The 27,625-nt window shown below is 45.0% G+C and overlaps 2 protein-coding genes across 5 annotated transcripts in view; both read left to right on the plus strand.

The window, feature by feature from the left end:
* Positions 1-44: 44 nt before the first annotated feature.
* On the plus strand, positions 45-6,512 carry rnf115b (ring finger protein 115b). Its single transcript, XM_031866638.1, has 9 exons — positions 45-170; positions 1,885-1,943; positions 2,131-2,185; positions 2,272-2,483; positions 3,071-3,139; positions 3,249-3,327; positions 3,581-3,674; positions 4,587-4,702; positions 6,208-6,512. Exons 1-9 carry the CDS (start codon positions 93-95, stop codon positions 6,328-6,330), a joined length of 885 nt encoding a protein of 294 aa, XP_031722498.1. The 5' UTR covers positions 45-92; the 3' UTR covers positions 6,331-6,512.
* A 1,578-nt stretch (positions 6,513-8,090) lies between these two features.
* The window catches only part of ash1l (ash1 (absent, small, or homeotic)-like (Drosophila)), a 29,560-nt gene continuing 10,025 nt past the window's right edge, over positions 8,091-27,625 (plus strand). For 2 of the 4 annotated variants that reach the window (XM_031866435.1, XM_031866438.1), the window contains exons 1-15: positions 8,091-8,257; positions 9,243-9,340; positions 12,116-12,923; positions 13,709-18,062; positions 21,026-21,695; positions 21,865-22,038; positions 22,171-22,265; positions 22,789-22,862; positions 23,033-23,078; positions 23,316-23,424; positions 23,592-23,798; positions 23,977-24,123; positions 26,625-26,733; positions 26,881-27,030; positions 27,507-27,574. In XM_031866435.1, coding sequence (XP_031722295.1) covers positions 12,306-12,923; positions 13,709-18,062; positions 21,026-21,695; positions 21,865-22,038; positions 22,171-22,265; positions 22,789-22,862; positions 23,033-23,078; positions 23,316-23,424; positions 23,592-23,798; positions 23,977-24,123; positions 26,625-26,733; positions 26,881-27,030; positions 27,507-27,574 — 6,821 coding nt within the window. In that variant the 5' untranslated portion in view covers positions 8,091-8,257; positions 9,243-9,340; positions 12,116-12,305. The other 2 variants (XM_031866437.1, XM_031866436.1) reach the window with 2 other exon arrangements.

The raw sequence follows: 27,625 nt of genomic DNA on the forward strand, positions 1-27,625 counted from the left end.
CACGGGCACCAAACCGTCCGGGACTGCTCTGACCCGTCGGAGACCTTTATGGGCTGCCTCACCGACGTCAGGCACTGGGCGTCACCGTGAAGATGGCGGAGGCTGCGGACACAACACAACACCGGTTTTTCTGTCACTGCTGTAAAAGTGAAACAAACCCCAAACTCCCGGTGAGTCACTTTGGAGCGTGTTTTTATTCAACTCGTACAGCTGGAAATCACCCATGCGGACGTTGAGGGACATCTTAAGATGTTTACAGCTCTTTCTTTTTATAAACTTGTGTGGAGTGATACATTTCACTTTGCTCTCGAATTTAAATTAGTGGGACCACAAAAGCACACGTATGGAAGCCTGCCTGTGGTTGTTTCTTTGCGTAAAGCATGCGCAAGGATCTTACAACAGAGAGAGACATACACAGACAATCTGGTGATTCATGTTGCCATATTTAGAAGCACCACTGTTGGCGACAATCTGTGTCCAGCTGTCTTCTGTCAACTGCGCGTGTGAGACGTAGGCTGGTTGGGTGACGCCACATGCGCCAGCAGCGCTTGCACGGCTTCCTAAAGGTAGATCCAAAAGCCGCAAATGTGCCTTTAACCCCTGCAGCCCGATTTATTATGTCCGCTTATTGTATCAGCAAAGCCCAACTGAAAGATGAGTCGTTAACTTGGAGATTAATTTCTCCTGGTTGCTCGATTCGGAGCGCGCTGTGAGAGACGCTGTTGGTGCGCATTTGTTGTGCAGCTGCCACTTTTAATGGCACGAATACACACGCATGATGGAGCACGTGTGTCTGTGTTTAAGAGAGAGAGAGATTAATCTGCACTAGGCCAACATGTTCACAAGTATGTGGACACCCTAATGCAGATACATTTGTATTCCATTTTTTAAAGCTTATTTCTTTGGCATAGGATAAAAAGGATGACATGTAACAGGCCCCCAGCTAGAATCAAACTGGGGAAATTGCAATAACAGAGTGCCTCACCACTAACCCACATGTCTCATGTTTGTACTTTTGTGTAGCTACATCCTGGTGGGCCAGTGGTTAAGATACCATATCAATTCAATGTAGCTGGTTTGATTCTGACTTGCCACCTTGTTGCAGAAATTGGCTGGCGCTCCTACTGTGGGCAACCTCACTAATGCTCTTGTGGTTGAATAAAAGCAAACTTTTGCAGCCACACTCTACACAATTTCACCATAAAATTACAGTAAAATACTGGCAGCAGAGATGCCAGTAATTTACTGTTATTTTACAGTGCAGCTACTGTAATTTATTTTAACAGTATCTTGTCGTATATTGGATAACAGTAATTGATAGTAAAATAACTGGGCTTTAAGGTAATTCTACAGTATATACAAGCATGTTACTGTTTATTTACAAAGGGTAATAAAATCTGCTACTTTTGCATTTAATTCCCCACAACAATAACAAAAAAGTAGAAAACACAAGAATTCATATACAGTACAATATTGCTGTATATGATTAATTGATATGATTAATTGTCCTCAATCATTCATACCGCTGACTTTGTAAGACAGATAATATTATAGTGACTCACTGAACTTCACAGAAAATACTGTATACTGATAAAATACAGTTATCTGCAGCTATGGTTAACTAACTGTTAATATACATGGTAAGGATGAATATTACCTGTATGTTACAGTCATTGTGAAATACTGTAAGATAATGTTGTAAATCCACCGTACATTTACAGCAATTCATCACAGTGCAGGTCCAAAATCTCATCAAAAGCTTTACTAGAAGAATGTAGGCGGTTATAGCATCAGATTAATCATCATCGTTTTGGATTGAACTCAGAAGTTGGAGTTCCCGCATTCTTTTGGTCTTGTAGTGCATGTTTTTTTTCTTTTCTCTAGGATTTCGTCTGCCCCAGATGTGACTCTGACTTCATTGAGGAGGTGACAGAAGACTCCAGGTACAGCTCCGTTTTGGTGTTTATATTTACTGTGCTTTATATCATACGGTTTATAAAATGTTTTAAAGCATGCTCCTAAGCATTAAAATGCATGATGGTCACTGTAGCGGCAGTGTCAGGCTCTTAAGAGTTATGGTTTTAATTTTACACCACTGATATTAAAACCGATTTATATTTTGCTGCCTAGTCTTCTGCAGAACAGCACATCGGTAGCCAGTGAAGATTCCAACTCGTTCTCAGAGGTGCGTCCCTACATATGGCATTTTAAAACGTACACTCCTCTTTTTCTGAAGCTCTTTTTGACATATTACTTGGTCTCTCTTCCAAGTTATGGCAGTTGCTGTTCATGGAGGGCTCTGCTCTGCTGTCACATCCGCCGTCTTCAGAGTCTGACCCAGATGACAGCGGGCAGGTATCTGCAGGTCAGAGCCGGCCTTCCCCAGTGTCGCCGGGCGCCGCTGAGGCCGGGGAACCAGACTCTCCTCCCCAGCCTGAGCAAGAGAGGTCGCCCAGGCCTGAGCAAAGGCCTGCAGTGGAAGGGTGTGTGGACATGGTACACAGAACCATCACCAGTGTGTACTCTGACTCTGACCGTGCAAAAAATACTTCTTTCTATTTATGTCATGTCATTTGCAGTACAAGGAAATAAAGGCATAAATGAAGAACCACCAACATATACAGCTTAAACACATACAACAGCTGTGTTTTTGCACAGATATTCTTTTATATTTTTGTTGTGAACAGAAACAGCTTTCATAGTACATGTTTATAAGTTTCAACAAGTTTGCATATTCTTTTTTATAATGTAAGCACTTCCTTATGTGATTGATTTGCTTCAAAGTGTGATTGTAGTCGGTAAAGCTTCAGTAAGCTTCCATACCTACGGCTGGATCTCTATGTAAAATCATTACTCTGCATTTGGTGCAGTCATGCAGTATCAGTATCAGACTAATATATATATATATATATATATATATATATATATATTATATTATATATTATATACCAACTCCAAGTAAAATCATGAAGGCCTGGCATGAATTTAAACTGCTGTAAATACAGTAAAGTGTGTGTTTTCAAAGCACAATAAGGCAGACATCTTTGCTGTCTGTTTTTGCCCCTTCAAGGATTGTGCAGCAGTTCTTGGCCGGCCTGTTTGCCAACAACGGAAACCCCGGTGCTGCACCAGCTGCACTGTAAGCGCTTTTTAATTTTCGATTCACATCATTTACTTTTGATTTTATCTAGCGTTGTGTGATGACAACACCCCCTCCCTCTCCTTTGCTCTCTTTCTGTTTGTCTCAGAACCAGCATGCTACAGTTGCACTCAAACCCCGGGGATTATGCGTGGGGTCAGGGAGGTCTGGACTCTGTCATCACGGAGGTCAGTGGCATCAGAGGTGGTGATTTCTAAGCTTTGTGTTTAGTTTTAGTGTGGTTTCCTCCTCCTCCTCCTCCTTCTTTTACTTCCATCTCGATCAACCTTTTATAATGAAACACAAAACCCCCAAATTCTGTTATTATTAAGTTACAAACTGTTCATTTCTTATTCTTTTAACCATTCCATTAGAACTCTGTTGCCTTCGTTTCCCCTCTGCCGCTCATGTCTCCTATGTATCCTTACTTCCTACACCTAGTTGTTAGGACAGTTGGAGTGCACAGGTCCACCCCCTGCTGAAAAGGAGATGATCTCGTCCCTGCCAACAGTTTGTATCTCTCAAGAACAGACAGGTAGCAACTCAGCATGGCATACTGCACACATCTCTTTCCCTCCTCTTATTTTCCTTCTATTTCCTCCTTCCTTCCATCTTTCCGTTTTCCTCTAATCTCTCTTTTCCTGATAGCTTTCCTTCACTCTTTTTCCCCTTGTATGTGCTTTTCTCGTCCTGTCTCTGCTTCCTGTCTCTAAGCTCTCTTTATCTCCTCCTGCTTCTCCTTCCCTCCTCTTATCTTGTCTTCCCATTCCTCCTATTTTCCTCATCCCAGCTTTCTTTCCCCTTCTCCTATTCTTCTATATCTTTTATTTTCCTATCTCTGCTTACTTCTTCTTATCTTTACTTTCCTCTTCAATTTTCCTTTCCTTGCATCCCTTTTTCTTTCCTTTCATCCTCTTATGTTTCCTTTCCTCTTTCTCTTCTAACTTCCTCTTACATTTCTTTTCTCCCTCTCATCCTTCCTTTCCTCCTACTTTACCTTGCCTCCTCTCAATTTTCCTTGCATTCCTCTTTCTTTCCTTTCCTTCTCCTATCTTTTCTTTGCCTCTTCCTATCTTTTGTGTCTTCTATGCATTTTTATTTACCTCTTCACTACTTTCATTCCGTCCTCCTATAATACCTCCATCCTCTCTGTCCTAGTTACGAGTATTAGTAAATCATTAATAAATGTTTTTTGGCCTGGATTCAAACGACTTCTAAAAAGTAGTGAAAGTGGTATGAAAGCCTCTAAATCTTAATTCACACATCAATTAACTGGGTTAGCATAAAATGACAGAGGACTACATTACAAAAGTATCACTGTGTTACACTGTGAAGGCCGAGACATGTCGAAAACGTTACGATGGGTCTTCTGTGTCTGCTTCTCTCTGTATCCGTTTCTCTTGCACACATTCTCATACTTTCTGTTTTTCTTGTTTGTCTCCCTCAGACTGCAGACTGGAGTGTCCAGTTTGTAGGGAGGAGTATTCATCAGGTGAATCTGTCAGGAAGCTACCCTGCCTCCATTACTTCCACAGTGAATGTATAGTGCCTTGGCTGGAGCTGGTAAGGACGAGGGGTGGATGATGGTTCAGGGTTTGAGGGTCTGTTAGATTTGTCATGAATCCAAACTTAACACTAAGGCCACTAACCTAGAACTACCCCCCTCAACCTCAGAATTAATTAATATCCCCTCCTCAAAAAAGTTAATCTCAAAAATATGTAGAGTAATATCACAGTCTGACAAAACATCATCCATACCATCAAGAAAATGGGAATCAGACCTGTCCATCACTCCTGATGCTGATTTCTGGAACCAAATCTGCAATAACATCTACTTCATGACTAAAAATGCCAATTTACAACTAATACAGTATAAAATACTTCACAGAATTCATTACACTGGGCAAAAAATGTTTAAAATGGGATTCACGTCAGATATCTGTCCACATTCCACTCAAAACAGTCCGGATAGCTATGTTCACGCCACCTGGCACTGCACACCAGTTAATCACTTTTGGAAAGAAATAACTGAGTCACTGTCTGTCTTCCTGGGCTGCCTCGTCCCATTATCCCCTTCACTGTGCTTACTAGGAGACATCTCAACAATACATCTGAGTAAAACAAATCGCAAATTACTCCTCGCGGCCCTAACTATCGCCAAGAAAACTATCCTCATGAACTGGAAATCAAGAAATAACACACACATCACACACTGGAGAAACTTAATGATAGAATATATTTCAATGGACAATCTAACCTCGTCCATCATATACAATACAACAGAACACCACTCCACCTGGTCATCCCTCACTATGTTTCTGCAAACGTGACATCAGCCATCCTATTAATATTAAAATTTGTATAGTATATATCTATTTTTTTGTATGTATTTATTGCTATTATTGATTTTTGTTTTGTTGTTTTTCTTGCCTGACAACCAATTGAAACCCACGTACATGCATACATGAACATCCATATGCACACATACTTTGTTTTTTAATTATTATTATTATTATTATTTTTTTTTTTCTCCTTTCATCTCAAAAGGCTCAAGGACATTCTCTCACACACACACACACACACACACACACACACTGACTATGTGATGTTTGCTAGCTTTTATCCCACTGTTCTTGTCATCCTTTTGTTGTTATGTCTATGTATTGTCTAATATTGTCTCTTGTCTTTCAATAAAAAAATATAAAAAAAAAAAAAACATTTGTCATGAAGGTTTGAAGTGTCACACATCCTGAATTGAGGGTTGTGACGACAACACAGAGACAATGTTTTGTTACCAAATGATTTTATGCCTCTGCGCCTGCGAGAGCTATGGCTGAAGTCTTTGTGTTTTCGGGTTGGCCTCCGGTCCATTCTTGTGAATAATTATTTAGTAAATAATTCATATGCTCATTCTGACAATTTCACACAAATGACTAATGGGATAAATTGATGAAGTGATGACATTTTGGATAGACATTAGCGGAGGCATCCGACTGCAAGGTGCGCTTGTAGTCTCATTTTGTACTGGAGATGCTGTTATACCACTTATGTTTTTCTCCCTCCCCCAGCATGATACCTGCCCAGTGTGCCGAAAAAGCCTCGACGGTGTCGACAACAGCCTCCCGCCCACATCAGAACCCCCAGAAGCTCGCTCCATCAGGACAGAGCAGCAGGAGAGGCAGGCGATCTGAGACACGGGCCAAGCAACTCTACCTCACTGTTTCCAAGAGATGCTTCTCACCACAGACCTTTCCCTCCGCACCCACTGCTTTTAAATAAAATACATTTCATGCATCACAGTCATAACTTGCAGCTTCTACTCTTACTTTATTCATCCCTGCTGAGGACGTTTATGTTCTCTTTCCCAACATCGTCACCATTTTTAAGCTACACTACACACAAGAGCGCCGTGCAGTTTGCAGACGAGACGTGGAGGTGATGTGTCCTTCTCGCTGCACTGCCCTCTTTAGTGGTTTTCTGAATGACTGACTTTGATGTCATGAACTAATCACCGCTGAGCTGCCTTTGACAAAGTGATGGGAATTCACAGAGTTATGAAGTAACGCTTTCGTATTAAGGCTCTTAGTAAGATGATTTCTTACTGCTGAATATTTTGTTTTTCCACCCAGTCTGATTCAGCGTTTATATTAAAGCCTCCTGTGATCCCCGCCCTCTGCACCTTCTCCTTAAATACTCTTGAACCTCAATGGAAACATTTACTTGAATATGGAAGAATATGTGAAATACAGTACAATATAGCCTAATCCAATGAAATATAAACTAATAAAAATGACAAGTGCACTATTAAGTTGACAGGAATATAAAATATACACCTCTGTTTCAATACAGTAGAGGAATTGTTGGTTATGGGGCAGAATACAGCTGTGTAGAATATAGTGCTGAAACAGAATTAACCATCACCAATTTTGATTATCGATTGAGTCACTTATTAAGCAAAAATGCAAAACAGCTTCTCAAATGTAAGGATTCCCTGCTTTTCTCTGTCACTGTAAATTGATGATTTTATTTGACTGTTAATCAGACAAAACAAGCAAATTGAAGAAATTATATCACTTTGCACCTTGGGTGACTTGTGATTGGCTTTGTCTTATTTCATCGACTTGTCAATTGGTCTGAGAAAGACATGGACAAATGAATCTTATGACAACAAGCAGTTGCAGCCTTAAAGGAATATAATATGTGACTAATACAGCACAACCTACAGTAGAATATATCGTATTCTACATCTAACAAAAGACAAATGCAACAACAAAGAATAGAATATAGCACTGCAACTATTATTTTTTTAAATTTTGAGCAGTTTATTAATCATTCATCAATTAATCATTTAGTTTATAAACTGGCAAAAAAATACTGACAAATGTCCATCAATGTATCCCAATCCGCAAGTTGGCATGTTCAGTGAACATTTTCTTTGTGACCCATAGTCCAAATAATTTTACAGTGATTAAAGAAAACGAGAGACGCAGCAACTCCTCACATCTGAAAAGACTGAAAAGACTTTTAACATCAATACACGGATCGATTAGCGGACTAATAGCTTCAACAGAAAAGAAGAAATGCCATCCTCATGGAGAAGACTTTATTTATTTATAGGCTGAAGTGCTCCCGGTGCCTCCTCCTGTCTGTGCTGTGTTTATACTGTAACGTTATGTTGACACACGGTGCAGCAGCTGGGACCAGGCACCGCCGGGCTGACAGTTGACTGTTGTTGCATACCAGCAAACACGCCGTTAACCGGCCGAGAACACAGCTGCCCCAGTCACCGACAAATACAGAAAGAATGAAATACAAACATTGTTTTTTTGTCAATGACCGGGGACCGCAGGAACCGACCGACATTTGCTCTCCTCTCCTTTCCTCTGCTCTCCCCTCCGCCCTCCTCGGTCCGTCCTCCTCCTCTCCCTCCCTCCCTCCCTCCCTCCTCTCTGGGACTGAGAATGCCCGTGTTGTACTGACACAGTAGCGATACGGGCTGAGTAGACATGGAGGCCCAATTAACGAGAGAGGCCCGTGCTGACACATCCCGGCCTAGCTAACGGCGTGTCGGGAGTGGATTTTGGAGCATCTCGGGAGATATTACGGATACCAGTTGCTGTAAGGAAAAGGGATTTTAACACCAAGGAAGAAGAAATAGAAGGATATCCATTTCGGGTCTCTGTTGATTCAACGCAGCCGCCATTTTGTTGACAGTTAGTGTTTTTTTAATAACCTACACGGCGCTGCGTCTGTTATTTTATAACCACAGGAATTTCATTCGCCACATTTTGTACGCGTGTGTTTCTGTCGACCTAATTGCGCGTTTGTCTCTGAGCCCACGTCGGAAGGGTTTTTCTGCTTTAGCTGACATGCTAGTGCATCGCTAGCCGTCGTAGCTGAGATGTAGTAACACGAGTGCATACGAGAATGTGACGGAGATGTAAGATTACGTGCATCACTTGCCCGTTGTTGTGTCACATTCACACGGCTTACAGACGGGGTTTGAGAGCTGAAGGTGTTCGCTACTCATTTGCAGAACTGCACACAGTGTAAGTCAAAGCTGTGCCGCGCGACATTTGCCTAAATCGGGCTGCTGATAGATGGCTAGTTAGCTGCTGCCAGTGCCATTGATACACAGCGTAGCACAGGCTGTCTATTATTGGATAGTAGCTACTAGCTTGTGACAAAATACACATAAACCTTTCACAATGCACGGGTTAGATTACTAGTGACCACGCCATGCCTAATCACCGCTTTGTCTGTTATTACATTTTGGAGATACATTTTTCTGGGGTGATGCTTTACATGGTGACACTCAGCTTACACCATCGCAACTTTGTGTTTTGGAGGTGGAAAGGTTAACAATTCATGTTTGTACGCGGTCAAGAGCTGTGTGCAGTGATTTCTGTGTCTGCGTGCAGGACTACTACTTCGTTATAACCTATTTGGCTCATCTGAAAATAGCACCAATATTTGTTACGCAATTGTAGCTTAAATATTTGAGACAACATTCTAATTTCAGGATGTCAGGATATCATTAAAGACAACATTGAAGTAGCCCAAGCCTTGACATTTTGCATGTTTTGTTTTTTTGGCAATTCAGGACTTGAAAGATTAAAATATGTGGCCACCACGTTGATACACACGAAGGGAGGACACAGAGCCAAATAATGTGAACACCGTTTCTGGACAATTACAGAGGTGAGTGAATATATGATTTGATGTATTTACTGATTTATTGCTGCTGTTGTTAGCAATCAGATTGCTCACTGTTCCTGTTATCGGTCCCTTCAGCCGGTGTCAATCTGATGTTTACGTGTCGGAAGCTAAATTTCTTCTTGACTGCATGCACTGCAGTGTGTCACCTGCACGGCTTCAGAAGCTACAGCAGCGCGTATCTAAGGCCGGATTTCCTCTCGATTGAGTCAGTAATTATGAGTGTGGTTAAACGGATGAATTTACTGAGTGAATGCGAGTAAATAAGAGCTGATGGGTCCTTTAGGGGTAGTGTTGACTGTACAGGAAACCGAGAGCAGATATAACGTTTCTTTGGGTTTGTTCAGCCCTCCAACAGCCAGCCACGTTTTTGCATAATATGAAGGAAAGTGTAACTAACTGAAATGTAATACACACATGTTATGCCGTGTGTTTATTTTAAAGCAGTTAAAAACACTAGAGGAACTTCCCCGGGCTGCTACAGACTTGGCATGTTTTCATGGTGCTGCTCTGACACCTGTCATTCATTCCGGACCTGTTTATTGTAGGTTTAAACATTACAGCCGCCTCTTTAGTTTAAGGCCATGGTGGGTTATTGCATCTTCAGTTAGATGATACAAATTAATGGTAGTAGTAAAGGAATGTGGCTGCTTTCCCCCCCTCCCGAAGCACGGTTCTGCAGCTGATACCGATGGAGTAAAAGCCCCTGAAGTGACACAGAGCTCTGAGGGAGGACGCCAGCCCTCATGTGGATGATGTTGGGGGTGGGTTGGTTGGATACTATTGCTATGGCCAAAGGGGAAATCGGCAGTTATGAACAACGTGTGCAAAAAGTGAGGAGGGAGGGAGTAAGGGGAGGAAAGAAATTGGAGGGGGCGCGGGAAGTTGTTTACTACGTCTCTGCCTGCTCTGCCGTTTCTTAGGTTGGTGGCCTGATATTGATTATCGATTCTACTGTTTTAATTTCTGACATTTCTTTGTGTTTTATATGTCCGTCTCCTTTAACTCCTGGCATGACTGATATCTGTCTTTTAAAACCAGTAGCGCTGTCATTCTCAGTATGACTGTGAAACAACGAAATGACTGCAGAGTAGTGTTAACTGCTTTGTAAATACAAAAGCACCTTGATGCTAAACATGAAAGTCATATGCTTTAGGGTTTCGACTTATCAATCACGAATTAGACAGCGATTTGGCCCGGTGTCGGATCATTTACAGGAGAACAAGTAAATGACCTGGCGTAGCTTGTTGGAGGTGAGGGGGATGTTTTGACTTCCCGGGCGGCTTCTCTCAAGACTTGTAGCCTTTTCAAAGAGTTCGGTACTACTTTTTGGCAAAGCTGCTGCCGAGGCGGAAGCAGCTAGTATCAATGTGCGCGCTTAGTATAAAAGAATGAGGAGAACATTTGTCACTCTGTGAGAGAAGGACACGGGGAATAGAGTTTAGGGCGGTGGGCGGGCTGAAATGTGTTTTTGATTAAAGTAGGAACACAGTGACTTTAGTCTTTGTGCTCTTGTTACTGCTTTCTAAGTTTGCGAAATAGAGTAGGAAGAGGACGGAAAAGCTTCAGGAAGACGGCGAAAGAACACGGAAATTGATCGAGTGTTACAGAAAGGAGGGAGGTGTGATTTGAGTGTGGTATGTGTAGCGAGGAGGAGTCTGCCGGTTTCAGGCGAAATAGAGTGAGTAATTGAAGTAAACACAGAAAAGGAGGGCGTGGGAGAACTATTGGCCAAACTCCAAAAATCAGTCTGCGTGAACCTTGTGGTTCAACCAAAAAAAATAATAAATCACTACTACTGTTTTGCAGTCGTAATCCAAAACAAACAGTCTAAGACTCTGTGTAGGGCAGATTTCTTTTTTTCTCTTGCCGCGACACTTCAGTGATGACTTTCCTCAGGCTCCATTAAGTGGCTCCTTTAGTGCTTTCCACTAATGTAGGGCGCAGAGAAACCGCCGGCACGTTGACGCTCCATCACTCACTCTCTGTTGCTGCTGGCGAAGGCTGGGAAAGGCGGCCGGATCCTCTGTCTAGTCCCTCAGGGGCCCAATGTGCTGAGGTCACAGTTCTGAATTGCCTCCAAATGACTTCATCCAGAGAAAGCACCTGCTTGGGGGTGAATCCGCATTAAATCACTCAGTGACCATGGGGAGCGGTAGACAACTTCATTGAATTGGGCTGTCCTCTAAGGTGCACAGCTAAGAAACATGCTGCTCTATGCTGCTGCTGTGCTAACGTAGGGTATGAGCACTTTGCCACCACCACAGGCACCAGTTTTCACTGCAACTAATGAGGGAACTTAAGGGATTGCTCATTTGGCATCTTATCCTGATACGCCTTGGAAGGATGTGGCAGCACTGAGGGATTAACTAGTGACTCTGGACCTCATGGGCTTTTTAGTTCTCAGGTGGAAAATTCAGAGTCCTTGAACCTAAGTTTACATTTTTCAGGTAGAAGAGCCGTGGCTGTGTAAATAGGTCACAGATTGTTGTAGACTGAGGACGAACACACCATTAAAAAGTCACCCAGACAGGATGAAGGACAGCCTATAACCAAAAAAGATGATACAAATTGTTGCTCTCTGTCATCATTCATTCATTATAAGACATTTTATACTTCTCAGTTGTAGGGTGATGTTTAAAACTGTCACTGTTTGGTTGATGTTCTGTGTTGCGGTGACTAATGTGGAATTTGTTTTTCCCCCCTCTGTCCTTCCTTTTCCCTTCTCTCTCCCTGCTATACCTGTCTTTACTCCAACAGTTGAAGGAAGGAGAAAGAGGGCTGGACTGCCAAGGAAGGGATAGAAGCCACCACAAAACAAGGAGAGCTTCAACCCTCACCGTTATCCCCCTCCCCCCCCCTTAACCCTTATCCCATCCCCCAACAAAAACTCTACCTGGTATCCACAACACCCCTTCCCTAGTAAACCTGCACACCCCGTAAATTTCTTATGGATCTGAAAAATCAGGTGGGGACTGCAACTCCACCCCCTCCTCTCTCAGGAGTCCCCTCAGGGGAACGAGACAAGGAGGTAGGGGGTGGAAAGAAAGAAGAAGAAGAAGAAGAGGAGGAGAAGAAGCGAGACAGAGAGAAGGAAGGAGCTGCCACTGTCTCTGCTGGTGCAGGAGGGGCAGGAGCAAGTGGGCCAGGAGGTGCCGGCGGTGACCAGTCCCATTTCTCCATCAAAGAGAGCAGCCTCTCCGAGGGCAATGTCAAACTTAAGATCGGCCTTCAAGCGAAACGCATGAAGAAGCCCCCTAAGATCTTGGAGAATTACGTGTGCCGACCAGCCTTCAGGGCCACTGTGAGGCATACGGGACGCGGAGGAGGCGGTGCTCGTGGAAACCGTGCCACGGCTACAGGTGATGGGGCAGGCATTCAGAGCCAGAGTCCTTTACAAGGCAGGGAAAAAGATAAGAAAGAGAAATCCAGTGTCAACAGGCCGGCCTCATCGTCTTCATCAACCCCCTCTGCTAAAGCTCCTACGCCACCTCCTCCTGCTCCTCCTCTCTCCAGCACTACCACCCTGTCACCCGCCCAAGTGAACGGGAGCACTCCGGCAAAAAGGGTAAGAACAGTCACTTTATGTATTTTGATTCAGCAATGGATTCACTCTCTGCCAAAAGTAAATATCCAGTATTAACAGCCAGCATGTTCACTGTATTATATTTGTTTTATACTTGTGTACGTTTACCTTACTTCCTTAAAATGTTATCAATCAGTCGTCAGTGAGGCAGCGTTCCACAAAAAGGTTACCGCTGTAATGACCATGTTATTGCACAGATAAAGAGCAGAGCATAAATTGTTCTATAGTTCTCTTTGTTTTCTCTGTTGGCGTGTCCCTATTCATCATGCACCGCCCCCTCCAATCTCCCTTCGTCTGTGTCATCTATCCTCTGTCTCTGCACGGCCATGTCCTCTCCACCCCCCTCTCTAGCTCTCCCCTTCTGTCCCCAATCTGACCCTGATAAGTGTTATTGAGCCGAGTCTAACTTCACCCCTCGGCATGCCCGGGAAGCAGCAGACAGAAAATCTTATCAATGAATTGCATTTTGTAAAGGGGGTACAGCAACGTATTTCTGATTGGTAGACTATATTTCTAGCTGGGGCTGTCTCTGGTCAGATGTGTTAGGTTCAATAGCACCATAGCTGCTCTAAATTTTGCCACATTTTTCTCAAATTTGTCATAAGATATCAGCGTATCACTTTAGTTAAAAACGTGTTCAAGCATTTAGAGGAAAACACTTTTTGCATGCATACATTTAATATAGACATTTGACAGTGTATTTCTTAAATGTAATAAATAAATTATTACGCTATAATTAACTTGCCATCTCGTTCTTTGTTTTCCAGGGTTCACCAAAGATGGATTGCAAGTCTGATACAAAGCCAGACATGAAAGCAACCACCACCACATCTGAGAGACCCCTCAACCTTCACCGCCCTCCACCAGACAGCAAAACGCATCCATCTGGGAAGAAAACACCAACTCCACAACCCAACCCCCGGACATCTTCACCTTCTCCACCACTACCTGCATCAAAGGAAGCCAGCTTTGAAGCTGTTAAACCTGCTCAATACACCTTCAGCACTGAAAGTCAGAGAGACAAGGACAAGAGTGTTCAGAATTGGGTAGCACCCAAAATCACTGAGAAATTGGCTCAACTCATAGCAACTTGCCCACCATCAAAGACCCCTAAGCCCGCCAAACATACAAAGATCGACCCCGCTCCTCCTCCCCCAAACTCAGGCTTTATGGCCCCCACAGCCAAGCAACGAGACAGGGCTATGGCCAATAGGAACACGTATTCAAGAATGGTACACCTTTCTCCACCACCTCCTGTATCACGACCGCCTGGTCGGCCCTATGGTTCGAGGAACAAAGACAGTGTGATGGAAAATTCAAGTGCCCTGACACCACTGGGCCAGGAGGACACAGACGGTGATGAGAAAGCTAGTAGCAGCAGCAGCAGCAGTGATAACGGCATCGGCAACAGCAATAACTGCCTGTCAGTCATGTCAAACGACTGCAGCAACGACAACAGTAGCATTTCTAAGCCCCAGTCACGTCCCGGTCACTGCCTACCACATAACACATTGCAATTTTGTCCTATTTCATCCTCTTCCACCAACTCAGCTGAGCAGAGGACAGTGAGTGCAGTGACACACCTGGGCTCCCCTGCTCTCTCACAAGCACACCATGCACGAGACAGTCCCGCCTTGGCAGAAGAAAGCAATGCAAATAAGAGGGAGCAGGGCAGTGACAGCCCTCGAGACTTAACCAAGTGCCCTCCTCCAGGAAAACCAGAAGGGAAAGACAAGGGGGCTAGTAATCAGTCACTGCGAGTTGAGAGGGTGAAGAGCTCTAGTCCAAATAAGCGCAGTCCCAATCGGGATAGTAGCCGATCCGGTCGGACCAGCAGTCCCGCTGAGCCTTACAGACAAAGGGCATCTCCTTCACCGGAGCCAGATGATGACGAAGGTCCACTAACGCCCCTGAGAGATGATTCTCCTGATTCATCCATAGACTCTCCAGCAGAGCAGGACAGCAAACCCCTTAAAAAACGCAGGGGAAGGAAACCCCGCTGGGGCCGTCCTATGAACAAGATGCAGGGTCAAAGAGCAGGCCTGGACAGTCAATTCGACCAGAGCAAAACCATCTTGCCTTTATCGTCAAGCTTGGAAACCCTGTTGCCACCAGTTAAGAGACCTGTGGGCAGGCCTCCAAACCCAAATAAGGTCAAACCAAATCCTGTGCCACAAGGTCCAATGTCACAGCTCTTCCCACCCCAGCCTAAGAAAAGGGGAAGACCGAAGTCTATAATGCCACGGCTTGATGCTCCGGCCCGTGGGTGCCTTCCTAACAAGCTGGCTCCCTCCAAGGTCTTTTCCTCTTTACTGAAGTCTAAAGAAGAGCAGGACCCCCCTGTTCTTCACCCTGAGGTGGACCTGAACCCCCCTAAACCTATGCCTAGAAAACGTGGACGCCCCAAGCGGCTTCCTCCTACCTTACCCCAAGAGGGTCAGCCTCCCACGTTGGCTCCAGAGGCAGGGGACATGGGAGACAAACGGTTCCGCAGCAAAGGAAATGGGCAGCTTATCATGAAAACTATTATAGGCAAGATCAATAAGATGAAAAGTATGAAACGGAAGCGTATTCTCAGTCAAATCTTGTTAGGCCCAAGACCAGAAGACACCCCTAAATGCACCACCAGTGGGGTGGTCGGCTCTGTGGAAGCTGCAACCCAATCATTGTCGTCCCTGGCTGCTTCTTTTGGGGGAAAACTAGGGCCACAAATTAATGTCAGTAAAAAGGGCACAATATACATGGGTAAGAGACGAGGCCGCAAACCAAAATCAGCGAATAATGCAACAGCTACAACACCCCCACCAGAACCGTTCCTATCTCCAAACACCACTTCCCCTCTCCATCACCATCAATCACAGTCCCATCAACAGCATCAGCTCTCCTCCTCAGAGGTCTTTCCTTCCCCCTCCCTCTCGCAGTCTAGCGGAGGCCACAGTCCCATCAGCGATGCCAGCTTTGTGGAGCCAGGCTCAGTGCACTTTGCAGGTCACTCTCACTATTCTAACCCCCATCATAGCCACAACACGTTCTCTTTCCCTCCCCCAACCTTTTCCGCCCCTAATCCTCGCAACCCCGGCTCATCATCTATGGCCACGGCAGCTTCCCAGAAAAAGTCATCTTGCCGGGGATACCAGCACCACCACCATTACAGGCAGCACTACCATTATCATAAGCTTTCACCTTCTCGGCCGCTCCATCCCACCTCCCCTGCTCCCCTCAGTGAGCTCAAAGAAGCCACTCCGTCACCAGTCAGTGAGTCGCACAGTGAGGAGACCGTGCCCAGTGACAGTGGTATAGGAACGGACAATAACAGCACCTCTGACCGTGGTGAGAAAGCTGGGGGTAGCTTGGGTGGAATTGGGATGCCGACTGGAATGGGCAGTGGATTATTAATGCCGGGGGTCATTGGTTCAGCTATGGGTCCAGGGGTGGGCCTTAATTCCAGAGGCAGGCGGCGTCACTCCGCTGTGCTTATGGAACATCCCTCACCCTCTCCATCACCCCAAGGGACAAGGTCATCACCAGATCCCAGGAGACCTCACCCAGCAGCTCCCGCCTCTTCCTTAATAGGACATAAGGACAAACATAAGCACAAGTGCAAACGCCGCACCCATGGATGCCCCGGCTATGACAAGCTAAAGAGACAGAAAAGGAAACGCAAGAAGAAGTATTTGCAGCTGCGCTCCCGGCGGCACGACCCAGACTTTCTTGCTGAGCTGGAAGAGATTGTTGTGAGACTGAGTGAAATACGGATAGCACACCGTACCACTGGGCACCGGCTCGGCAGTGGAATAGGCATGGCAGCAGGAACAAGCAGAGTGCCAGGAGTGGGGAGCAGGCCCGGTGGTGGCATAGGAAGCACAGGTGGCCCTCCTCCACACCATTATGTCCACAGGGATCTACTGCCTACAATCTTCAGGGTAAACTTCGGCAGCTTCTACTCCCATCCTGCATACTCCTGTGACCCATTGCACTATGTTCGTAAACCAGACATGAAGAAGAAACGGGGGCGGCCTCCCAAACTGAGGGAGTCCATGTCTGACGTTCCCTTTGTACCTGGGCTTGGATTCCACCTCTCCAGTGGAGGCTTCTACCACCCCTCCTACAGCGTCCCCTACTCCTCTGGGCCCCTGGGTTTGGGCTATTACAGAGGCTATCCCCCAGCTAGCGCTCTGTATCCCCACCCACACCACCAGTCACCCCACACAGCCCCATCCCACCACTCTCACCACTCGCCGTCTTTCCCCCCTCCTCCCCCCACCTCTTACATGCATCATCACCACCCTTCACATCTCCTGCTGAACCCCTCTAAATTTCACAAGAAAAAACACAAGCTTCTCAGGCAGGACTACCATGGAGGAGGAAGGTCCCCTGTCCTGTATCCACCCATGTCCTCTGAGCTTTCCTTCAACTGGCACCACAAACACAAACACAGACACAAACACAGAGAGCGCTGTGCTGAGGAGGACAGAGAGGAGGCGGCAAGAGGAGGATCAGTGAGCCGGGCAAGTACAGGGGTTTCTGAGAGTGGAACATCAGGGAAAGGGGAGCGAGTTGGCAGTTTAGGAATGGCAGAGTCTTTACAACGATGCCGCTTCGGACGAGATACCGCCAGCACCAGTGCCAGCAAGCAAACTGCTTCCACTTCTGCCAACTCCCCTTCTTCTTCCTCATCTTCATCTGCAGAAAGGTACAAGCGCAAAGAGAGCTCCATGTCCTGTCTAGGCCCCTCGAGGCTTGCACTGGGTAGCGGCTCAAAAGGCCACCACCCAGTAGAGTCTTGGTTCAGGATGGGCAGCTCAAAGGCAAGCTACTCTAAGCTTTCACGGAGTCACGTGGCACCTGGACAGGGTCCCTTCTCCGACGGACAGGCTGAAGACCCAGCAGGCTGCTCAGACAGCGACGACGAGGAGCCTCTCAGTCCCACGGAGGATGCGGAGCCCGGAGCCCATGATTCTCCAAACCTTACAAACCTGTTTGCCTCTGCTCTCACCCGCACTACGCTGAAAGGGGGCAGGAACAGAAAGACCGAGGTAGTCACAGAGAGCTCCACCTTCTCCCGCATTGACCGGCCGATGAGGAAGGACCGCTCAACATCAGCAGAAAGGAGAGAGTTGGGTAAGTCTAATTTTATTGAGTTTAATTTGAAAGGGATTTGTATGAATGGGCTGCCTACAGCAGAGGCTCCACTGAACTGATATAGGGGACAAAAGCATATGCATAGTTCATTTTGAATAAAGAAAAGACTGTATAGTAACAATAGCAGCAGGGACCTATTTGCATTCAGTAGTTGCATTAAATCCCATATCGTTCCTATAGCCCTGTATGCCTTTGAGTTTGACGAGCTATTCGGCACAGAAAATCTTTTGACCCAAATTAAATTTGACATTGTTAAAAGTTATTGGAGTCAATTGTGCACCAAATTCATTTTCCCAAAATAGTTCTGTGTATGCAGTTGTATCAAGAATCCTGTGGCTGAATATGATTGGCTGATGAGCCTCATGGCTTTGCACAGCTATAGTGAAACGGGCACAGCGGGCAATCCATTAGATCCAGCACTGGTTCCAGAACTATGTATTTGGGCAATAACCGTTTCAGACATTGCCATATGGCACAGCAAGTGTCCTCTCAAAGCTCGCTTGATCTCTGCTCAGTGAAGCCTGTGTATTTCCTGAAAATCCCTCACAGTGCTGAGAAGTTGCTTAGTGATTACAAGTGGAACCATCCATGCCTCAGTCATGGTTAGATGAAACAATGCAAGAAAATGATCTGTTCTGTCTCTGTATGCCTCTCAGCTTTCTCCCTTCTGTACAAAGAAAACACTAAGTGGAATAGGCCACTTATATTTTAGTGAAAAAAGCCCCCTCGAAAGACAGTGACATCGCCTGTGCTTACACTGTCTGACATTTGGTAGCTCTTACTAGCGGTTACGGATTTGGCAAAAAAGTAATGACTTAAACTGGCTCCTCTGTGAGTGGATAGTCGCAGTTGACCACAGTTGATATAGCATTCAAGCCAGAGCAAAAGGGGTGGAGTGTTTTGTTAACATGCTATATTTAGTAGACATTTCCCTCAAAAGCCAACAATGCGAGGCCTCGTCCTATCCTTCAGTACACCCAGCACCTGGGCTGAGCTAATGTTGCTGATGTAAGACACAGCGCCGGCAGCGATGGCCTTCATCAGTGTGACTCTGAATGTCCTCTGACAAAGACCGATGTGCTTACGTGGGTTTATGTGCGAGCACCAGTCAGGGTGGGTGTTAGTGTTTATGTGCGTGTCGACTAGTGAGCTGTGAAGCTGTAAGGTCCCTGTTGAGGCATAATGGTTGCCGTTCAAACCACAGCAGGGTAATCCTGGATTACAGCTCAGGACTCGGGGTCACCCAGCGGTCGCAGACTGTGAAGGTGGAGGACACCAAGGGTGGGGAACGGGCTGGCACACAAGACAAGTGGGGAATGATGGACGTAGATCGATGCGTAGCGACTGAAGGTTTGAGAGTGAAGGTGTAAAGGGAGGGCGAGGATAAGACGTAGCATAAAAGAGCAGGTGTGAATAGGTATACATCCAAATGTTCAGATTCTCAGTGAATGCCCAAATCAAAAGGAGAGAAAGCAAAATGTCAGCCAGTGTTAACTGAGCCATATTCATTCTGGATGCCTGTTTCACACCAGGCACTATAACCCATCATGACCACATGCCAAGCTGTTCACACAACACAGGGGAATGGGGCGCAGGGGTCATGCAGTGTTTAATACTGTTGTCCTCTCTGTTAAGCTAGTTAATCGGTCATCCAACTTTGACCCGGTCTTTCCCTGGTGACTTGGGTCACGAGTAGGATCCCTGATCCCACCGTGTCTCGTATTTGAGGTACACTGTGTGACTGTTGATGTACCGGACAGTCATTAAAGGCTCCCTGTGGAGTTTTAGATCTCTAGCACAGCCACAGATCTGTGTTTCCATCCGTGGGTCTATGTGCACACAAGGACACACATGCATGTGGTATGCCAGTAGTACAACTAGTATAGTATAGATGTATTAATCTATATTTTTTGTCATGATTTAGTCGGTTACAGTTGCTTTTTTGCGGCTTTTCCACCTTAGACGTGTTTGTAATATTCAGTATTCCTTTGAATTTGTGGCATTTCCATTCTGAATCTTATTCCATTAAAAGTTAAACATTTGCATGGAAACTTTTTTTAACAAGCAGCAAAAAGTTTTAAAAGTCTTACCTGCTGATTCAGATTTTTGCTGACTCTGGTTTTGTTCCTAAAAACTATAATTGACAACAAGTCTCCAGACTAGCTTTTTTTCACCACTGTCCCGGAAACCAGCGCAAAAAAAGATTTGGCAGCCGATTGATATGTGCATCTTTATTTTGCAGTTGTGGAGGAATAGGTGGTCACAAGGTTGAGTGTGAGATGAATTCAAAGATGTAGAATTATACCGGGAGGAAGAGGTCTTTTAAGGTCAGGCAAGAGGAGGAAAGGAGAGGGTGAGGAGAACAATGTTAATGAAGAAAAAGACAAGAAGAGGAAAGAGGAAGATGTGTGAAAATCTTGTAATGTCAAAGGATGGGAAGTAGGAAGGGGAAGGTGAGGAAGGGTGAGATACGAGTTTAAGAATCATGTAAATGAGGAAACAGGAGAGATTTAAAGAGCGATGTGAGAATGGAAAGAGATGTAAAGCGGCAAGAGGAGAGAGCAGCTAGGAAATGGTGAAGAGATCAAGAGAAAACTACTCTATGTACTTGTGGCCGCTTTTACTATTTAATTTGTGTTACAAATACCAGCCTGGTAGGGCTAACATGGTCTTTGATGGTGTGTTAGCCAATTACTTGTATTTGGAGGTGTGAAACTCTTTCAAACAATCTTACCTCAGCTCCAAATTGTTGTAATATTTGTAATTAATTAACATCCGTGATAGACTACTTTGTCATTCAGCTTAGGGACAGCCATAGGACAGTATCACACAGTTTGTTGACCATCTCACCTGTTCTAATGACACTTACAAATGCTAAGAATTGCTAGGAATGTGTACTGTGTGCTTTGATACTTATTCATTTTCTCTTCTTCTTTGACTAGGGTCATCATCAGGTATCCAGACGAGAGGCGTTGCCCTCTCGCCCCCTGAAGGGCCCGAAGGATCCATGCACCACCGGCAGCAGCAGCACCATCACCAACCCTCCCTGTTTCACTCCCACGGCTCTGCTTCCTCCTCCTGCCTCTCCCCCTCACAGGACTGTTGCCTAGATGCTTCCCTGCCCCACCACTCCCATCGGGCACAGCCGTCCAAACACAGCCTACACCACGTCAACAAAATCCTGCGTGCCAAGAAGCTCCAGAGACAGGCGCGCACAGGAAACAACGTGGTGAAGAAGAGGGGCCCCGGACGTCCCAGGAAGCACCCGTTACCCTCCCCGCCGCCGTCCCCACCACCAGTGGTTGAGTTGAATCCGACCCGGCACAGGGCGACTGAACGGCCAGCGGGGGGCCGAGGTTGGGAGGGCGACACTGTTACAGATGCTATTGAGGCAGTAGTCCAGGGCCTGCGTCGAAAAAGTCAGAAGAAGAAGCGCTGGGATGGAGATGAGGAAGAAGAAGAAGAAGAGGAAGAAGAAGAGGACGGGGAGGTAGAAGAAACTGAGGAGCGATTGCCAGACAGAGAGGAGAACCTGGGCAACCTAGTAGCAAGCTCCAAAGCTGGGACAGGAAGAAGCTGGCTTACCCAGGACGAGCTCCAGCACTTTCGTGGGTAAGCCAATTTTAATTACACTGTTGCACATTAACCTTTATACTTCCTCTGTAGAACCTCAGCTCTGGGTCACTGACACAGATTTATACTGAGTATTCATGTTAGGATTCAATGCTGGTATTATTAAATCCAGTCCTCACTAGAAACCAAGTCCTGGTTCTATTTTTAGCTCGATGGAAAGCAAGCCAGATGGCCACTGCTCCCCGGACCGCCCAGCCACTGTCCCCCAGGAACAAGCTCCGCCCATGCCCATAACTACCCAACGGGAGAAGAGAGCAGCCAGACCTCCAAAGAAGAAGTTTCAGAAGGCGGGACTTTACTCTGATGTGTACAAGACCGAAGAGTGAGTTGCAAAGAAATCTTAAACTACATCTCCTGATATTGACTTTTATTTTAGATCAACGCACCAAATAACAGTTTTTCTGAAGTGCTTGTAAACCATTACATTTCACCATTTCTATACCGCACCTTGTAGCCCCCGGAGTCAGCTTCTGCAGCTAAAGAAAGAGAAGCTCGAATACATACCTGGGGAACATGAGTTTGGATTGTTTCCAGCTCCCATACATGTTGGTGAGTCTCAAATTGTTTCACTTTTTTTACTCCCCCTATTTTTAAAACACAGAATTTCATTTGATTACAACCAAATTAACTGACCAGTCGTTTGAAACTAATCCAAGTTATTTATGTTCTTCGTGCTGTTAAAGAATTGACAACATCAGTCATGTTTCTATATGCGGAGGTATTACATTGGCCTGTCTCGTGAAGTTTGATTAGTCAGTTTTGCTGAATAGAAGCCACAACTGCTCTTGCTACTTCAGTAGTTCTACATTTGAAGGGCCTCAGGGATTACTCATCAAAACTCCCCAGATAACTCAGTAAACCGCTTCTGGGATAAGGAAACCACAGGCCTTTATATCCAGCTATGGTAGATGAAAAACACAATATGTTTCATCAAGAGGTCAAACTTCTCATTTACATATGGTATGTGAATATAAATGTGATTTATGTATATGGTCAAACATTGCTTCCCCTCTTCTCGTACGTTTCAGTTTCATTTTCTCCTTCCTAAATTTCCCCTGCTCTGTTTTTTCAGGAAAGTACCTGAGACAGAAGCGCATTGACTTCCAGTTGCCTTACGACATCTTATGGCTGTGGAAACATGATCAGGTGAGCAGTCGTGTTGAGCACTAAGTGGTTTTTAGGGTTTTCCCATGCTCACAGTGAATTATTATTGACAGGTAGTTTCAAGATGTACAGCCCCAGTGGAGGCCCCCATAAGTACTTGTTTCTGCCTTTAAAGCCCTTTTTATATTTACCATTCTGTTTGTGTGTTTCAGCTTTACAAGAGGCCGGATGTCCCCCTTTATAAAAAGATCAGATCAAGTGAGTATCCGGCTTTGTTCCAGTGACTCAGCCAGAGTGTAATTTGGAGCCGGATCAATTTTTGTACATGTGTTGTACTACATTGGTTGTGTTGACTGTTGACGTCCTTGTTATCAATGATATGCATTGTTTGCAAAACAGGAATTAAACATGATTGATGTTCCCACTGCCGGTCACACTTCACGAGGGTGTCAATAACTGTAAATGTAAAACTGTAAACCCCCGGTTGTGTCACAGATGTCTACGTGGATGTGAAGCCTCTCTCTGGTTATGAAACAACTACATGCAGCTGTAAACCGCGTGAGGACTCCACTGAAAAGGGCTGCCTGGATGAATGTCTGAACAGGTAAAGACAAACCTCACCATGCACTGGCCACTTTCGAAAGGTTTCCCATTGGACATCTGATTATATTACAAAAATCAGTCCTCGGGTTAGTCTTGTTTGTTTACGACCGTTGTTGCAAAGACGTTTGTTTAGTAAAGAGTCATTCACTCTCATTTTGTACATTGCAGGATGAGTTTTGCAGAGTGCTCTCCCAGCACCTGTCCAACTGGTGAACATTGTGACAACCAGCACATCCAGAGACACGACTGGGTCCAGTGTCTGGAGCGCTTCCGTGCTGAGGGCAAGGGCTGGGGCATCCGCACCAAGGAGACACTTCGCTCTGGACAGTTTATCATAGAGTACCTGGGCGAGGTGGTTAGCGAACAGGAGTTTAGGTGAGACCGTCGGATCACTTATGATGCATGAAATTCTTGTGGTATGTGGATTTCAGAAGATTTAGAATATTCTGCGTCTGCAGTTCTGCCTGTTAGGCTTCCTCCGTTCAGGGCGTACTTTATCTTGACATGGAAATGAATGAAAAGCTCTCTTTTAATCTCTCCTACCGTTCTCCAGGAGCCGGATGATGGAGCAGTACTTCTCCCACAGTGGCCAGTACTGTCTGAACCTGGATAGCGGCATGGTGATCGACAGCTACAGAATGGGCAATGAGGCACGCTTCATAAACCACAGCTGTGAACCCAACTGTGAAATGCAGAAGTGGTGGGTGTCATGGCAACTTCAAACCAGTTCCCTGCTGATGTTCTTGTTGTGATGTTGGGTTCTCACCAAAGCACAGATTTGGCTTTTCAGGCACCAGTTATAGCGCTGGTAAACATTTAACGTGCTGTTAGCCTCCGGTAGCTAGCTACTGACTCGGCATTAGTTACCAAAACAATCACTGTTACCAGATTTTATGCAAGTTGGCTTTTCTAATATATCTGGGCACTAAAAGTGTCACAACACGCATGTTTCATGTCCTCTTTAAGTATTTTAAGTCCATGTGTGTTAGCTTGCCGTCGTCTTCTTTCCTATCCTCGTTGGCACAGTTCAGTATATCTTGGCGTGTTACCAGCACCTATGTATCCGCGGGATAGTGTGACACCATTGATGTGACTGTGTATTGCGTCACCCACATGCATGTGTGTCCTTGTGTGCACACAGACCCACGCATTGGAAACGCAGCTCTGTGGCTCTGCTCGAGATCTAAAACTCCACAGGGAGCCTTTATTGACTGTCCGGTACATCAACAGTCACACAGTGTATTAAGGAGGCTGGAGAGCGGGAGGAGCTGATTGGAAAATGTTCCAGCTTGATAATTCAGTATTTTCTTTTCTAAATGCTTTCGTCACTTACGGTTAACAAACTGGAAAATGCCAGCCTATTACCTTTTAATAGTTTCAGTTAATTGCTTTCTGTTCGTGTGCCTGATGATTTGGATGAGCTGGGTAATGTCTTTCTCTCTCTGTGAGAGGCAAACTGAGTATAATGAACGTAATAGAAAAGAGAAAGACATTCTTATGTAGAGAAAGAATCATTTTGGTAAGATATGATCTTTCCAAACAGAGACAAGGCCAGTCAAGCCACCAAAAGGCCTCCTCATTTATGATTTCTCACTCATGTTATCAGGTAATAAGGATTTCATTATAAGTAACCACGCATTCTTAGTAATCTTATAGCTATTAAATACAGTTTGGGCACTTTACTGCATGTAGATGTGTGTGTTTGTTGTGGTGTTAGATTCCCTCAATGTGGCAGAAATTCTTTTTTTTTGAAGGTTCGTGGATTTATTACGGTTAAACCACTTTAACATGATAAGTAGCCACACACAGTGTACGTTTGCCGATATTTGACTGCCCTTGTTTGGGTATCTTACGCAAGCCCTACAAGGGACACGTGTAGCAGGTGCACTTCATTGTGAAGGAGAAAGCGCTGCCTTGTAACCCCAACCTTATTCATGCGGCCGCGTGGTGGTAATCTGATGAGATCAACTCGGTCCGTCTCTGCCAGTGTTCACAGACCTAAATGGCTTAAAGGCCAAAACAATTCACTGGTTTCCTGAGGGATTGCTCTCGCAGCATGGCTAAATCCACTGCTATTGTAGAGCTGGCTGAGCAGGCCTCTTGAGTGCGTGACTTCTATATGTGAGACCTACTTGGGTTTTTCTTTTAAGGTGTTGTTTGCATGCGTGCGGTAAATCTGCAACATGTGTCAGCACAGTTTAGAGGGTTTGATTGTGGACATCTAACGAGCTCCAGAGAGTCCACTATCAAACTGTACCCTCTGCCCTCCAGCACAGACGAGCTCATAATCTAGGACACCGGTCGGTCCAAGTGCGTGTGTGTGTGACTGCTTGTGTGTATAATTTAGAGTGGCCGGGCTGAAATAAAAGACTCCACAAGGATGGAGGATTTTCAGCACAAAGCCTGACGAGTCATCCATCTTGTCACAGAAGAGAGATTACATGGAGCCTGGGCCTTAGATACAGCTGTAGTGCCTGAAGACAATGCGCTGAACCAGCTTTTTACCCCTATAGAAGGAATAAATTATCAAGTGGCTGGCAAACAGAATAGTGTGCTTTATTCTTAGAAGAATGGTGGAAAGCTGGAGCACAGCTTTGGTTTGGAGAAGGGGATAATGGGGTGGACGGACGTGTTGAGCAGGTGCCAAATCGAGCAAATAAAAACCGGGGCCAGTCCTCTTCTTGTTTTTTTCATGGATTTAAAATGTCTTAATTTAATTATCATTCTAACGGGGCTAGTTTAACATTGTTTTAAGTCAATATAGAAACTTGACTTTAAACTTCACCAAAGGGTTAAAAGCTTGACCTGAAAATAATATGATCTCCCTTTACATTTATAACGTTGTTTAATGGAATACCATTAAAATGACCATTTGTATATCAATTACTCACCCCGTGTTACCTTTATTTATGAATAAAACATAGTTTTTCTATGATGTCATCTTGAACATTTATCAGTAAAATACTACTCTAAACAAACGCCGTAAGATCAAAGAGCAACCTCCTGACAGGTCCAGACACTCCCAAGTCTTGTGCAATAAATGATCTTTTAACTTCAATTTGTTATATTTACAGTTGTGAATTTGAATTCTGTTTGTTTTTTTTGTATTTATAAACTCTCATGCTTTATAATTAACGATAAAATGCATCACAAGAATGCTGCGCACACTCACTTAGCCTCCCTGTGACTTCTCTCTCTCAGGTCCGTGAATGGGGTGTACAGAATAGGTCTCTTTGCTCTCAAGGACGTCATCAGCGGCACGGAGCTCACTTATGACTACAACTTCCATTCCTTCAACACAGAAGAACAGGTGAATCACCAGCGACCAGCTCCTCACGGAATAACACTTTGTATATTTCATGTTTGGAGTTATCGTCGCTGCTTCTTTTATTTTTGCTCGGCCCTTTTCTCACCTTTGTACAAATTAATGCTTTTTTTTTTTTCTTTTACTTCACAGCAAGTGTGTCAGTGTGGCTCAGAGAGCTGCCGGGGCATCATCGGAGGGAAGAGCCAGCGTATTAACGGCCTGCCTGGGAAGACCGGAGGGACTCGGCGGCTGGGTCGACTCAAGGAGAAGAGGAAGTCCAAACACCAGCTCAAGAAACGAGTGAGTGATCAATGTACTTAAATGCATCCTTATCTGTTCACCCTTACATAAGATCTATAATAGATCTATAATACCAGAGAATAGCAAACAACCCTCGACATTTTCATTTCTTAAGAAGGAAAAATGAGTCCTGAATGTTTTATTCTTACCTACCTGAATAGATTCCACCATAAGGGTTTGCTTAAGACTTTGATTGTAAACTCATGTATATTGTTGTATTACTATAGCTATTGCCTGGCTGTAAAGAGTTTGCTAGTGTCTTATTAAATATCAGGCGCAGTGCCTATGTAGGTCATGAATGTGTATGTGTCTCAGAGGTGCTCTTATGGGCCACAAGGTGTCTCAAAAAGTAACTCAGGGTAGTCTTTTGAATTGAGGCTGAGTGGTATGACCTAAAATGTACAGTATACCATGGTATGTTTCCAACATGCTTTCTGCAGTAAACATCATGGTAACACAACCGTCTCTTTCTGCAGGAGGAGGAGTTGAGTGACAGCAACAAGTTTTACCCTCATCTCATGAAGCCCATGTCCAACAGAGAGAGGTGAACACACACACACACACACACACACACACACACACACACACACACACA

The sequence above is a fragment of the Anarrhichthys ocellatus genome, unplaced genomic scaffold (assembly GCF_004355925.1).
Source record: "Anarrhichthys ocellatus isolate YVR2014 unplaced genomic scaffold, GSC_Weel_1.0 scaffold35, whole genome shotgun sequence".
Lineage (NCBI taxonomy): Eukaryota > Metazoa > Chordata > Actinopteri > Perciformes > Anarhichadidae > Anarrhichthys > Anarrhichthys ocellatus.

Excerpts from the sequence above, each read along its gene's own strand:
- rnf115b (XM_031866638.1), top strand. The coding sequence starts at position 93 with ATGGCGGAGGCTGCGGACACAACACAACACCGGTTTTTCTGTCACTGC. Across the intron at positions 2,186-2,271 it reads ATTCCAACTCGTTCTCAGAG|TTATGGCAGTTGCTGTTCAT; the intron begins GTGCGTCCCTAC and ends CTCTCTTCCAAG. Across the intron at positions 3,328-3,580 it reads TGGACTCTGTCATCACGGAG|TTGTTAGGACAGTTGGAGTG; the intron begins GTCAGTGGCATC and ends TCCTACACCTAG.